The sequence below is a fragment of the Pundamilia nyererei genome, unplaced genomic scaffold (assembly GCF_000239375.1).
Source record: "Pundamilia nyererei isolate P.nyererei 1_Seehausen unplaced genomic scaffold, PunNye1.0 scaffold00041, whole genome shotgun sequence".
Classification (NCBI taxonomy): Eukaryota; Metazoa; Chordata; class Actinopteri; order Cichliformes; family Cichlidae; genus Pundamilia; species Pundamilia nyererei.
In genome coordinates, this window is record NW_005187442.1 from 761780 (window position 1) to 777218 (window position 15439).

The window sequence follows — 15439 nt, forward strand, 5'->3', positions numbered from 1 at the left end:
CAGATTAGTCAATAATGAGGAAAGATGTGCATTGTAAATAAAATCCACTGTTGTGGAATAATAAAACAAAATAATTTCCGGCTTGCTGGTGACAAATTCTGTTATTGTCATTTCAAAATAATCATCCATCTGAGCTTTTGTAAACGGTTTTTACTGACCCAAACAAATGTCTTACTTGATATGATAACTCATCAAAATGTTGCTTTTCCCCAGGATTTGATTGAAGATCCACAGTTTAGCTTATTTACAAATTTTCTTACAGTCAGGTTTGAACTCAGGTGTGAGACTCAAGCCATAATTCATACCATGTATAGGTAGTTATTTTAAAATACATTGATGTGGAAAAGGTCTGTTCTCTAGGCATGTTACATTTTTTGTTGTTCAGAATGGAGAAAGCCTTTGAGACTGTAGAAGGTTTATGATTATTGATGATCCATGTCTTATATATAATCCATAGTTCGGTCTTACTATCCCATCTAGTTCCCTTCAAGATTTATACACTCCCATGTTGCATGCTGGGGTTTGTTTTACAAACTGTTATTAAGTACACTGATAACTACTTGTTAGCCACCCTTCAGTCTCCTTTCCTCAACGAGCTAATCTGCCAGTAAGTTATATTTTCTGTAAGGACCTCAGAGTATCTCCCAATATCCTATCAGATATCATCAGATTTGTATTGAGGTTTCTCACGTGGCGTCATGCGCACATTGCTCATGAGTCGTCTGACATACTGGACTTGATACAAAAACTGTTTGCTAGGGAAAAATGTGCATTCCTCAATTCGTTGTCACTGGCTCCTGGAAGTTGCTTTTACTTTGTTTGTAGATAAGTCTGTCACTTCCATCCATAGCAGTCAGTTGAGAAATACACATTTTTTCCTAGCAACAGGTGGTTGCCATGGGGTCACTGGCCAATCCGTAGGCCTGTGTGACTTTAGCAATAATTTTTCCAGTCGGTAAAACTGAATTTTGGCTGTAGGCCTGTGTGACTGGAACCTTATTCCCTTGATCCTACATTGTCACTATGATAGTGCCAAAATGGCACATTTTTGGTCTGTGGTCATGTGCCCACAAAATCTCAACACTAATTTACAAAACCTGATTATTATATTTTATCCATATCAAATTTAATGTATCATCATGTTGTCTAGCAACCACCTATCTCCGAATCTGGCCATATCTAGCATTTATGCACCTGTAACACCTTTTAAAAGTGCAATATTATTTAAGTTTCACGACAGAAGTTCTAAGTTCATTGTGTCAGGTATAATCATTCACTTGACACTGCCCTCGCTGTGAACATTTATTACCTAATTTATGCTACTTGGCTGACAGTATGTGGTTTTACAGAGCCTTTAAATACAAAGAGATAAAAGCTCAAGTGACATTGTTGATATAAATGAACTGCCAGAGAACAAGCACATAATCCCAAAAGATGCAAAGGACTTTTTCATGGTGCAAAGAGGTGATTATCGCATATTTAATCTTAAAACTTGTGGTATGTAGGAAATGATTCCTTGTGAATCAGCTGAGTTGAATAAGATGTTCAAGGACAGATTTTTTTAATAGCTTCTTTTAACTCATGAACACCAAAGGTAGTGTATGAAATCAGAAATATCAACCAGAATGGAACCCTGACAGACTTAATTCATGTGCAAACAAATTACATCAGCTGTTATCTCTTCATTAACTCCAGTCTAAACACTGCATCCTTGTTTGGTGTGTGTGTGTGTGTGTGTGTGTGTGTGTGTGTACTGATGTGTGGGTGACACTGCAATAGTTGGAGTATTCATAGCGGTTTGTGCACAGTAGTGCATGAAGGCACTCATATCTGTGTCTGTGCGTGTTTGTGTAACACAGTTTTGCATCAATGATTCCAAATCCAGCCTCGAGTGCACATTCAGATAGAGGCAAAACGCAGGCCGCTGCTGGGCACGGCCATCTGGGCCCAGCCCCGGGCGGGTATTCTCTGGAGTGGGGGGTGTTTGAGCTGTTGTGGGGGGTGGAGGTTTCACGATAGTATTACAGGATGGTTAGTGTGTGATTAGGAGGTAGAGTAGAATAAATATACCCCTCCTCCATTCCATCCTTCCGCCTCAAGCTTGCGGTATGATGGAGAGGGGGAGACTGAACACACAGCTGTCCTCAGCCATTATCAGTGATGGATGAAGCCAGAGCAGAGCATCAATGGCATGCTGCACACTCACTCGAATGTGTCAGTGTATTGGGCTGTGTATCTTATTTAACTTTGTGTGCACAAGAGAGATAGAGGAAGAATGGAAAGAGAAAAAGGAATTTGGATAACGTACTGGAAATATCTTGATGATGTAATTAATCACTCATTTGTTGTAGATGGCAGAATGAGTGAAACAAATGAGGAAATATAGGCCTGATACACCTTTTACAGCAAATCGTGTATTTTGAGTTGCTGAGGTGTTATCTCTGACCATGATATCCCATTTTCTTCAGCAGCAGGTGGTTGTAGCAATGGTTCCAGCACAAAAACTGGAATTTCCAGTGCTTTTATTCAGTTTTTCCCCACAGAGTTTTACAGTGGCAGACACATAATTGCAATATTAAACAATTACATTTGAGACAATGGAAAGCTGTGGTGTCCAAAAAGGAGGAAACTATTGTACATTTAAAATAGTTGCAGACAATTAGGAGGAAGAGGTCAATTGTACAAATGCATATTCTTATTAAACTATGTGATCTTTTCAGCAACCAAGCTTGAAAACTGTTTTGCCCATTCAGGATTGATGAAATCAAATCAAAACATCTGAAAATAAAAGGATTAATAAATGCACCAACATAGATAAAAAGGACAGACTAGAATTAGGTCTCATCTAGCTTGCGTGTAATTGACCAACCAGCTTTGCAAGACAAGTGGAAATGGTTTTATATAACACTTTTCTAGTCTTGCTGACGACTGAAAGAGCTCTACCGCACATCCATGGCCAGTTGAGAATCATCTCACTCAATCTGATAACACTAATAAAGGAGCACTTTAAAGTGCCATTTTCGGCCGTAGCTTTGTCCTTATACGCGCTTGTATTTATCAATGAACAGCTGTTTACCTGCCAGAAAACCTGAGAAAAACCCCTGACCTGAGTATTTTTCTGAGTTCAAATCAATATCAAACAAGGACAGATTGGAGGACATTGGACATTGAAATGTGTGTGGAGGAGTTGTAAAATAAGACATTTGTTTGATGTATAATCCCAGATGGATGTTAAATGTTACCAATAGTGCAAACGTCCAGCAATAACCAGTGCACTGGTGGATTGTATCTGAAGTGTCTCTTTGAGGGAGGGGGCATTAAATCAAATCCAATAATGTTCCCTGCTCCTGGTCCACCAATTAAAGTAATCAATGCCATGCCTGAGTTACCACAGCATCATAGTCTCAGGCTGTTCTGTAGACCTTCATTCCCATCAGCCCGGCTCGTGAATACTACTGCCTTACTCTTACGACCGTTAAAGCTCTCTCTGAATCTGATTCTTCTGTAATTAACCCCTGTGTGTAATCCTGAGAGCTTGCTGATATCCAAAATGCTAACTCGATCCCCAACCAAGGTTTCCCTGATTAGATTAGCGTGCGCTGACTCATATTCGGACAATGCCGTCGTCTGACTCAACAGCTGTCAAACACAAGAGATGGGCATAAGCCGCCAATTAAATATGCTAATGTATTTCATCCTCTTAGATAGGCGAATTATGTGTGTGAATAGGCTGGATTCAGGCTATTTGTCCTAATTTTCTTCAGTAATTAAAAGCTTTATTTCACCACTGTCAGGTTGTCAGTGCATACCTTTCAAGAACGGTAACAACTGCAGGAAGAAAGGGTGTAGCTGTGGAGTGAATTTGTTTTAACCAATTTAATAAGACGCGGTGATTTGCATCTGAGTTGAGTCTGCGTGCAGAAGCAGGCTGGTATTATTAAAATTGAGACTGGTGGTTCTATCTGAAGCTCACTGATCCATCGAAAAGAAGTGACAGCAAAGGCAGACAAGCCTGTAATGGACTGGTCATGGACCAAAGGCCCACCAGAGAATATCTTCTTACAAAGGCACAAAAGGGCTTGTAGAGAATGCATACAGAAGGAAAAATAGCTAAACTATCAAATTTTCACATGGTTCTTAATGGTCAGAGTGAATCACATAACATGATGTCTTACAAAAAGAGACAGACCCATCTTTTATTTCCTTCAAAATTGACCGTGACGCTTCAGTAGCAGTTGCTTTGTTTTACACACATCTATGATCTATTGTCTGAAATCCTTTTCACAGGTCCAGATTTGCCACCTACTGACCTCCTCATCTTTTTCTCTCCCCATGTTGTGCAGATGAACACTGGTCCAACTGATAATGATGGGGGATATTGAAAGACAAGTAACCCTGCCGTTTCCCTCTCTCTACGATTCATTAACCCGATTTCCACTGAGCTCTGTCCCACATGTGTCAGCGCCTGCTGAGGATTCTGCTGACCCGCGCGGCCCCCGTCCTCTGCCCTGTCGCACACCAGCTCGCCATCAAACCGACAGATAACTGTCGAGAAGCAAGCAAGGTCGGCCCTGAAGTGTTGATAGCCTCCATGCATATCCTATAGCCACTTTCAGGTCCCAGATGTAGGATATCAAATCTATATTGCTTTATGTTAATTCAGGCAATTATTTTAAAGTGAGCAAAGAAGGCATCAGCTAGTAAGATGCTGTTTGTAAGAAGAATACATGAAAACATCAGGTACCTAAGCTTGTAGCACAATACAAAGGTCACGTGTGGCTTCCAAAGAACAGATTGCATCAATCACATGTCATTGCAATTCACTATTAATATCTAAAATAGGCATTTTGGACTTGAGTTGTTTTCATAGTAGTAGTAGCGCTATAGTTTCTCTTATGTATTGCATTTCATGCTGCAGAGATGATTAATTAGACTTTGCAAAAGTACTCGCATGCTTGCTAAAGTAGAGAAAATAAATCACAAACTCTTCATGCCTTACATGTGTGAAACAGAGGGAAAAGGAAGAATAAATGAAGTTCAAAGTGGTAGACTGCACTCTTTTAGATTCAGTAGTATCAAAAGCAACTGCTACACTCTCGTGCTGTTTTACACAAGCTTTAATCCAACTACCCTTGTTTGAACTTAGTTTTCTTTTTAGAGCAACAACAAATCCAAGTTTAATGTCTGTATTGTTTCCTTGTTGGCGGTGTGGGGGCAGGCTCTTGCTGAAAAGGCAAAACACTCCTAAACCACTCGCACTACATCCCCGTACATCCTGTTCTCACCCCCAGTCCAGACCTTGTGCACAATCAGTCAACAGCACTTGTTTCCAAAACAATTCTGGTTTATCCAGATGTTCCCTTTGCAGACTTTAGTGACTTTTTAATTAGGTAAGGTGTCTTCCCCTGACTCTTTTATATATTAAGTGTGTCCACAGGGCATCGGCACACTACAACCATACAGAGGTTTGATCTTTCTTTTTTTACCCAATATACTTCTCATTTTTATGACAAGTACATGTATGTTATTCACAATGTCTTGATTTCAAACGTTGATGTGATTGACTAGTAGCACCACTTATCAACTCTTCAGTGCAAGCAGTTCAGTTTGGCAATGTTATTCAACATGAATCTTAAAGCTTTAAAAATATTTGTCTAATATGTTCACATAGTCTAAATATGGACTATATTAGTCTCTGTTGGTTTGTCCACTAATTGGAGTTTATGATAAAGCACTTCACGTTTAGCGCCCATTTTTGCTGTACTGATCGTGCGCTTTTGACACAGTTTTGAAGTAGCTGGCAAACCTTGCCCCAGTCAAACACATACTCATTGATTGGCAGCAAAGCCCGCAAGGGAGTCTGGGAGGCTTGATCAATACGTCTCTCACTGAGTTCTACCTTAGTACCAGAGAGTTTCCCAGCCAGCCATCTATTAAGCATGTGTTGGTGCATGCAGAGGATGGTTTAGTTTACTCTAATTTGTTTTACAGGCAGAGGGTGTTTATTGGACCAGAAAAACATTTGTTATCTTTTTCCTCTGGAGGAACAGTCATGAATCAATCTCACTTCAAATGTACAAACACAGAAGCGCCCCGGTGATTACCCCAAATAAACACAGGTACAATGGGATAAGTGTACACACACGTATGCACAGAACAACATGGGGATTGCGCAAATGCACACAGCGTTCCTTTGGAAAGATATACATGGAGAAAAACATTCTTTGAAAGCCTTGTAATTAGTTTAACACATAGGACATCATGTGTTTTTGTTTCCGCTGTATATATTCACAGTAGTTGTATTAGGTGGCTTATTTATACTAAACACAGCACACTTTATGTTTCATCTTGTGCCCCACCCATATGTAAAAGGATTTGTATAACAATGATGAAATGCCGGTGCTGGAGACTCTTATAAATCAAGCAGTAAAACAACGGTTACACACAGCAGGCTAGTAGTAACATGGAGCTCAAAGGTTAGTAGTTAATTCCTTTACAATTACTTGTTGCAACACAGTTATACTGAAGACAAAACAACAAAAACAACTTGTGTTTAAGTGTTCTGCAAACAAGTGTCTGTGACAAATTTACTTGTCCAGAGATTGTGTGTATAGATTGTGGTATAGATTCAAGAAACATTCCTCAGAGATTTTGGTCCATCCATGATGCAAATCTCCCACCACATCCCAAAAGTACTCTACTGGGTTGAAGTCTCACAACTGTGAAGGTAATTTGAATACAAAGAACTTATTGACATGTTTAAGACCATTTGAATGTCACTGCAAAAACTAAGAATCATCAGACCATTTTTCCAATTTTCTGTTGTCAAACTTTGGTGAGCCTATGTGGACTGTAGCCTCAGTTTCCTTTCCTAAGCTGACAGGAGTAGCACCCAGCTTGGTCTTCTGCTGCTCCAGCCCATGAGACTCAAAATTCGTCATTGTCCATAGTCAGAGATACTCTTTGGGATAACCTGGTTGTTGGTTTTCCCAATATGTTCTGCCGGCCAGAAATTACAGGGATACGAGTGGGTGGATCTCTGATTAGTTTTTAAACCCCGTTTACTATTGCCAGTGTCACTCAGTATAAATCAGACCACTCATTCTCTTCACGCCACCGGGTCAAAAGACAGGTTTTTAATTCTCGGCTACCCCTGGTTAAGAAAACACAATCTCCACATCGACTGGTCAGGACACAAGGTTACAAGCTGGAGTCTATTCTGCCTCACTTTTCTTCAGCTCTGTTCTCAGGAACATCAGAAGCATCTCCTGCTGTACCTTCACCACCAGATCTCACCTCAGTCCCCAAGGAATATCATGACCTCCAGGAGGTCTTCAGTAAGGATAAGGGGTTGTCCCTTCCTCCCTACAGAGCGGAGGAAAGATGCAGTTTGCATGTTCTCCCCATGTTTGTGTAGGTCCAGGTACTACAGCTTCCTCCCACAGTCCAAAGACATGCAGTTAGTGGGGATAGGTTAACTGGAAACTCTAAACTGCCCATAGGTGTGAATGTGAGTGCGAATGGTTGTCTGCGTCTATGTGTTAGCCCTGCGACAGACTGGCGACCCTGAAAAAGAATAAGCAGCAGAGAATGGATGGATGAATGCTAAGAAAGATAAGACACTCCGTCCGTGTATTGACAATAAAGGTTTGAATAGGATCACAATTAAAACCAAATACCCTCTGCAGAAAAACTGTCCCTGCACAAATTTAAGCCTGAAGTGAAAGGCCCACTCCCACATCCCAAAAACACCTTCGGTGGTTCCCTCAGTTTCACTAACTTCTGCCGTCTCTTCATTCAGAATTACAGCCAGATAGCCACATCAATCACTCATTTCACTTCCACCCAGATGCCATTTATCTGGTCTCTTGATACTGAAGCAGGCTTCATTAAATTAAACTTGTTCAGTTCCGCACTCCTTTTGATTCACCCCATACCACAAAACCACTCATAGTGGAAGTAGACGCTTGGCTTGTGCCTTCTTCTTGCCTCCCTCCAGCCAAGAGAAATTATGATGTGGGTGACAAAGAACTGTTGGAATCCAGGCTCCAGGATGTCAAGCCCAATGCCTTGTCCCGCCAGTTCGTCACCAACACTGACCCACCTGAGACTGCCGCATTCCTTCCTGCCACCTGCAAGGTGCCTTTCGACTCCTAGGACGTCGAAGATGCCATCCGTGAGGCCCTTTAGGATGAGCCTGACCTATGTACCAGTCCACCTGATCGCTGCTACGTCCCGACTACAGCACGTTCAGCAGTCCTCCATTGGGCTCACACCTCTAAATTCGCCACCCTGGAGTAGGTAGGACAATTTCATTAATCAAAAGTCACTTTTGGTGGGAAAGAAGTGTCAAAGGCTATGTAGCTGCTGCACCATCTGTGCACTCAATGACCATCAGGTTTGCTACAACAAGTAACAACCCCATAGCTTTAGATTTTGTTACCAGGCTGCCTGTTTCCTCCGCAAAGTCCGTAATTCTTTCTTTTATTGATAGGTTTTCCAAGTCAGCCCATTTTATTGCCCTAGACAAACTCCTAATTGATCATGTATTCAGGCACCACGGCATCCCTACGGCAATTGTCCTCAATCCACTTCACAGGTCTGGAAGACCGTCTGTACTGCTCTTTGAGCCAAAGTCAGCCTCAGCTCTGTATATCACCCACAATCTAATGGACAGACCAAGAGGCTCAGCCAGGTGTTGGAATCAGCCCTCCACTATGTCACCACACAAAACCCGGTAATTTGGTCTCTGAATCTTCCTTGGTTAGAGTATGCACAAATTGACTTAACTCATCTAGAGCCTTTTGAAGCCTCTCTGGGTCATCCCTGTTTCATGAGAATGATGTTGATCTTACATTTGCACTCCGACTTAGGAAATGGTCGCTACACAGATGAGAACTAAGAGCACCCACTTCAAAGTACACTCCAGGCCAAAAAATGACTCGCTGCTAGGGACGTTCCCCTCAGGCCATTCACCCACAAGCTCACCCCAAGCTACACTGGACCCTATGAAGCTGAGACTGTCACCAGTCCTACGGCAGTTTAACTTAAACTCCCTGCATCTATGTGCATACATCCCACGTTCCATGTTTCCCAAGTCAATCCCGTGGACTCTAGTCCCCTGCCCCCGCCACATACTCTTGTCTTGTATTTGCTTCTCTGTGTTAATAATAAAGCTTGTGAAAACCTTAACACTGTTCCATTTGTGTCTGCACTTGGGTCCACTCCCACATAATGGCCTCCGAGCCCTCTTGACACTAGTAGCTTAATATTCTTTTAAACTTTTAGAAGTTCAGCAGCTGACAGCAAGTTCAGGCTGGTTTGTGGCATTCTTGTGGCTTTAACTGTTAGATGTCATAGAAGCTGAGGCAGTTGGCACAGCTGGCTAATTGTCTGTGGCTCATAACAATGACTTGAAAGAAATATGTAACTTATGTAAGAGGAAGGCACTTAAATGATCAATACCCCCTAAACAGCTACATTCAAGATCAATATAGTGTAAAGATTTGCCAGGGGAATGGATTAATGGAGGAAGTGTATAAATGTCAGCGTAGATACATCACTGAATATATGTGCATTGGATGAGTGTTGAAACAAAATTTACTGGCCCAGAGCTGTTTGCGTAATTACTGATGTGGTAAGGCTTTTCCTCTTTGTTTTCTTTCTATTGTTGCCACTCTCTCTCTTCCCATCTTGTCTTAATCATTACCTTTTCTTACTTTTTATCGCTCTTTCTTTTTCAGTCTTTCTTAACTGCCCTCCTTCACTTTTGCTTTCTTGTTGTAGGTGCTGTGTTGTGCAGCCAAGGCCGTTTCTTCCTCAGAACGCACTCTTGAAAGGCTATTCATGTATTCTTCAATGACACCCTATTACATTTGTGTGAGAGGCTGTGTGTGTGTGTGTGTGTGTGTGTGTGTGTGTGTGTGTGTGTGTGTGTGTGTGTGTGTGTGAGAGTGAGAGAGAGAGAGAGAGGGAGAGAGGGAGATGCAGAAAGAAAAATAAAGAGAGAGAAAGGTATTCCAGGGGGGCCATGCTACAGTGCCATCTGTATGCAAATCTCCTCAGACTTTGGTAAACTTTGATCAAACACTCAGGCCTTCTTTTCTCTTGCTGTACTCCCTCCCTCTTTTCCTCCCTCCCTCTCTTGCTTAGCTGTCCACTATGTGTTCTGCAATTACTGTAGCTCCACAGCTCTTTGTCACGGCTGCATATTACTCAGCTAGGGCAATGAGTTCCCTGGAGGAACTGCCTCCACCACGCGCACACCTCCATGTTTTCTGCCCCAATACCCCCCGATACCCTCCTTGTTTCAGGCTGTACCTACAATAAGCCCAACACACACCATTTCTGAGCACCTGCGACCGTGCTGGACTCCATAACAGATGGTGACACCCCTTCACCCCCATCCCCTGCCCCTTACACGCATGCACGACACACACAGATAAAGGGGCTCTCGCCATACGGAGCTTATTGTGGCACATGTGTGATGGGCATGCCATTGCGCAGAGCTTGGCCACATTTCATGCACACACACACACTTGTGCATGGATACATACGCTATTGTATTCCTACATTTAGGAAGGTTAATATGTTGAATACAGATCTGGTGTCCAACAGCACAATGGAAACGTTGTGGCTAGTCTTAATGGCGGGGGTAATGAAGATCTCAAAGTAGATGACACAAACCCGCAACATGCCACACCATCTCCTGTGTAGCTTTAATGCACATCCATCAGTGGGGTCTAAGCCCATTAGAGTTGCATCGTGTCTGTGTGTGTGTGTGTGTGTGTGTGTGTGTGTGTGTGTGTGTGTGTGTGTGTGTGTGTGTGTGTGTGTGTGTGTGTGTGTGTGTGTCTGAGCAGTTCAGGCCAGGCAGTCAGCGGGCAGAGAGATAATGGATATTAATCAGGCAAAAGCCATGGCCATATGTCTGTTTAACGCAGAAGATGGCTACTCCCTTCTAAAACAATTAGCCTCATTTTAGAGAGCAGATAGCTTAGCAGGGAGCGTGAATGGCTGTCTGTTGCTCTGTGTTAGCCCTGACTGGTGACATGTCAAGGGTGTACCCTTAGTCTCGCCCAAAGTCAGCTGTAATATCCACCCCACTAATGTCAGGTTGGCTAAGTTGTTAAGGGAAAAGGTTGTTAAATTGCAACTGGAACATGTGAGATTCAAGAAGAAGCATGAGCATATCTGAGCCATGAGCATATCTGAGCCAGTCAGGTTTATCTGTATTGGCAGGGGGTTTGGTGCTGAACACTATGAGGTGAAATTAAAGTTAGTCTTACCATCTGAACCAAACAACTTCTCTCTGCTGTGATATGTTGTTTTTCTTTTTACCCCCATTTATTTTTCTGCGTTATTGTCTATGAGCTTGTTTTTATCCTATAACCAGGCAGGATAAGTCATTAGGCAGATGGTAAGGGGAAGTCCCATGAGAGGACACACACATGCACGCACACACAGGGTCTCCTATCCTGTACGCACACATGTACAGTTAGTATGCACAAAGACACCAGACCCCTGTTATGTAATCCACCAGTGCCACTCCCCCACTGAGAAGCTCAGTGTTGTACTGTCTCAACTCCCAAACAAAGTCATCTGTCTTCATATACCCCTGTCTCTCACATAGGCCTCATACCTTAGGACCATCTTGGTTCTGCAAGTAGCTAAATGACAATTGTGCTTCTGAAAAATTAAACGCCGGAGTGTTCGTTCTAGAAAGGAAGTAATATATCACTTTTGGTGAAAGAGAAACAATCATTGATCATGTTGTCCTATCTATCTTTTTAAAGGGATTACTGCAATTCATCAGCAGTGTGTATTTTATGTTGTATTAGTGCACTTCTCTCTTTCTTATACCCTCTGTGAGCACACTGCTGTGCTAAATGGCTATACAGACCGTGGCAACAGATTTCTCTTTCAGCCATCTCCAGAGAGCGCCTGAACAGGCTTGTGAAAGGCGCATATTTGGGCTAAGGCCCAACACAGGATGCACAGAGGGAAGGAGGAGAGACAAAAAGGGGAAGAGGAGGTGGGGAGGGGCAAAGCCATGTGGCCTATGTTGGTAAACAGTATCCAGCCTTGTCCTGGCATCGTGGCAGGCAGCGCACAACACCGGAGATATCAGGCGCCGGGGCCACACACAGACCACAACAAAAGGTAGACACACATTTGCATTCATACACACACACACTCGGGCAGAAATACACAGACTACTAACAGACAAATAAAAGCCTCACTCTCGTGTCTGCCACTCAGCAGCTGCTCCAGTTTCCATAGCAACAGCCTGAACAATGTAGTAGGAAGAGCTGCGCTGGTGAGAGAGGAAAATAGAGAGGTGTGTGTATCTGTGTGTGTGTGTGTGAACTGAAGTGAGTGAGTGTGTAGGTGTGTGTGTGGGTGGGTGTGAGAGGCTATGCAGGGGGAGGTAGCTGCAGGGTGCGGAGACAGAGAGCATTCAGAAGACACTCGCTTTCTTTGTCAGGATGAGTCTTTGAGAGCAGCACAACAAATACAGAAATGTGGAGGCAAACAGGGAAGTAAACAGATTGATGCAGATATGAAAGGGTGACGAGGTTAAAAAAAAAAAAATCCACAAAGGCAAAGATGAAGATTTTATGATATCTATTTATTTTTCAAAATGAGGTATTTCAAAGTGCTATGAGTTGCAGCACTAAATGTACATTTTAAATTGAAAAAAACAAAACAAAAACAAACACAAAAAAACAAACATCTTATATCTGTTTACCCAGTTCTATGCACCCGATAGCAAATATAAACAAAAAAAAGGAAGAAAGAAAAAAAAGGCCAGGTACATGAGGATAGAACACATTTTCTGTACAAAAGAATTATTTGAGATAGAAGAAAAAATGACGAGATAAAGTGATATCTACCAGGAACTCATTTTCATACGAAAATATAAGTATCAAATTTAGTATGTATCAGGTTCACACTAAAAGCATAAAAGGTGTGTTGAATTAGTAATATAATACAATACAAAGAAAGGGAAGAGAAAGAAAACAATATATTGTTATATTACAAAGTTTCATGACTCTCAAAATTGAGGCCTTACAGTACTTTTAAAGGTATATAAACTTCCAGTCTAAATGTTGGCAGCTTTCTGACATGTATATATATATAAAAAAAGAACAAGGACAAACTGTATTACAAAACAAGGCAGATCTGAGTGTATTTTGTCTGTACACTATTGTTATATACAAAAGTGTCGGCTAGCAAGGTGCGCAGTTATACATCCACTGACTTGGTTTGAGCACCAGTGTGAGAAGAGTGAGGGAAAGAGGACCTGTAGTGGCATTGTTTATGTGACACCTCAGTCATCAGTCTTTTCAGTTTTGCAGTGGTGAAGGCAAAGTAAGTGTGCACTTCTTCTTGAACATGAACTCTCCAAGCAAAGTGCCCTCCAACACCCGTCCCTGTGGGAATAACTAGATTCCAGGCTGGTGTCACAGTGAGTACAAAAAAAGTACAAATAGAAATTATATTTTTTCAAAAACAGAAGAAGGGAAGACCAAAAAAAGTGTGTCCTCTCTCCTTCCTCATGCTTTTTTGTTTTTCGTGTGTGTGTGTGTGTGTGTGTGTGTGTGTGTGTGTGTGTGCGTTTTTAATCTTTCTTTAATGTGACTGGATTGAAAAAAAGTAAACCCTAAACATTCTTAACGTCAACAAATGTGCAAAAAAAGTGGCGGCAGTGAAAGTCCGAGCATCCCCCCGCCCCCGGCACCCCGCCCCTCCAAGGTGTGTGTTGACATCTGAACATAAACATCCTCTGAGATGTTGTGTTGGTGTGTGCACGTGTGCAACAAATATGGAGGCCTCTGTGTGCATCTTCTTGTGTATCAGACTTGAGTTGATGCAGAGGGGTGGGGGTGGGGGGGGTCGTCCAGGGTATATTGTGAGTGTTTGTGTTGTAGCACTTGTCTGTTAGCGAGTCCTTGCGTGCTCCAGCCTGCGCATCAGCTGTTGCCTCCGGACCTGGAGCCTTTCTTTCTCTTGCTGGAGCCTCATCTCTTCCGTCTCTAGCGAGTTCACATATTCGGTGGCCTTCTTAAGGATGAGCACCTTCGCCGCCTTCTCGTTGTGCGCCAGCTCCGGCACGTGGTCGCGCAGCGTCAGGAAGCTGGATCGCAGGTCGTTGCGGCGCTGGCGCTCCAAGATGTTGTGGTTGCGTCGGCGCTCGCTGTCCTCTGAGTCGGAGCTGCCTCTCGGGCTGCTGTCCCCGCTGGAGCTGCGCTTGCTGCGCACCCCTGATGTGCTGGTGACTGAACTGCAGGATGAGGAGGAAGATGAGGAGGATGAAGAGATGGTTCTGGAAGGAAGGCGCGGGGCATCAGACATCTTTTGCTTCTTTGGAGGCGGGGTTGGGTCATCGTCTGAAGCATAGGGTGAGGGGGCTGCGTAGTTATGTTGCTGCTGGTGGACTGAACTTCTCTTCAAGATGAGCTCCTGAGGAGCCCGGCTGACGAATCGACTCACCACACCGGAACCGGACCCTGAGACAATTCCTTTTGCATCTTGACTTTTGGGGTGTACAGAGATGGTGACAGTGCCTGACGCCATGGGTGATGCCTTGGTGATTGTAGAGCGCCTCTTCTCTACTGTGACTACATCAATCTCCTCCTCATCTTCTTCTTCTTCTTCTTCTTCTTCTTCTTCCTCCTCCTCTTCTTCTTCTTCGTCTTCCTCTTCTTCGTCTTCTTCTTCTTCATCTTCGTCTTCCTCTTCTGAGAAAAGAAAACAACGTGAGTGATTAATTGCTTTGACACAGCACTATTCCATCTGTGTGTGCCAGCAAGTGGCAGGTATACATGTGAGCGAGATCAAGGTGTAGGAGAAAGAATGTTGCTCAATACTGTTTGCACAAGCAGAAACCTCTTAATGCTTAGTGTCAGTCATTTGGTAACTAATCTATTCTGCAGGAATTGACACGTTCAGTGTCAGCGCTGAGCAGACAGGCTGGATTTCTGCATTTCATTCTCCCTCCCTTATTCAAAACTTTCTTAATCTTCTCTGGAGATGAGACAGCTTTAGTCTGGTGCTTTCAGTCTATCGGCACACCTCCACTCACACTGAAAGTGTGCCAGTAGAATCAGATGCATTAAGAACTTAGGTTTAACTCTGACCTCTAAAGTTAAAAACCTCATTTCCACCTGAGCTCTTGATCTTAATACATGTGCTAATGTTGAGATGAGCAGGTGACCCTTATCATCCACGGGTGCTTTTGGAGGTGACAAGAAGTGACCAACCAGGCCCCATTAAAATGCCTTTGTTATAATGGCTCCCATTATCAGCTCAGGAGCATCTGAGGAGTGTGGCATTTTACAGCTTATGGTAACCCACTTCAGACACTACTGCACCAGAATGTCTGAACACATGCTACACACACACACACACACACACACACACACACACACACACA

General features: G+C 43.0%; 1 protein-coding gene across 1 annotated transcript in view; it reads right to left on the reverse strand.

Annotated features, from left to right (window-relative positions):
- Positions 1-13586: 13586 nt before the first annotated feature.
- Positions 13587-15439, reverse strand: part of mycn (MYCN proto-oncogene, bHLH transcription factor) — a 4618-nt gene continuing 2765 nt past the window's right edge. The window contains exon 3 of the mRNA XM_005731020.2: positions 13587-14714. Within this exon, the coding sequence (XP_005731077.1) occupies positions 13945-14714 (770 nt within the window). The 3' untranslated portion in view covers positions 13587-13944. The remainder of the gene's footprint in view (positions 14715-15439) is intronic.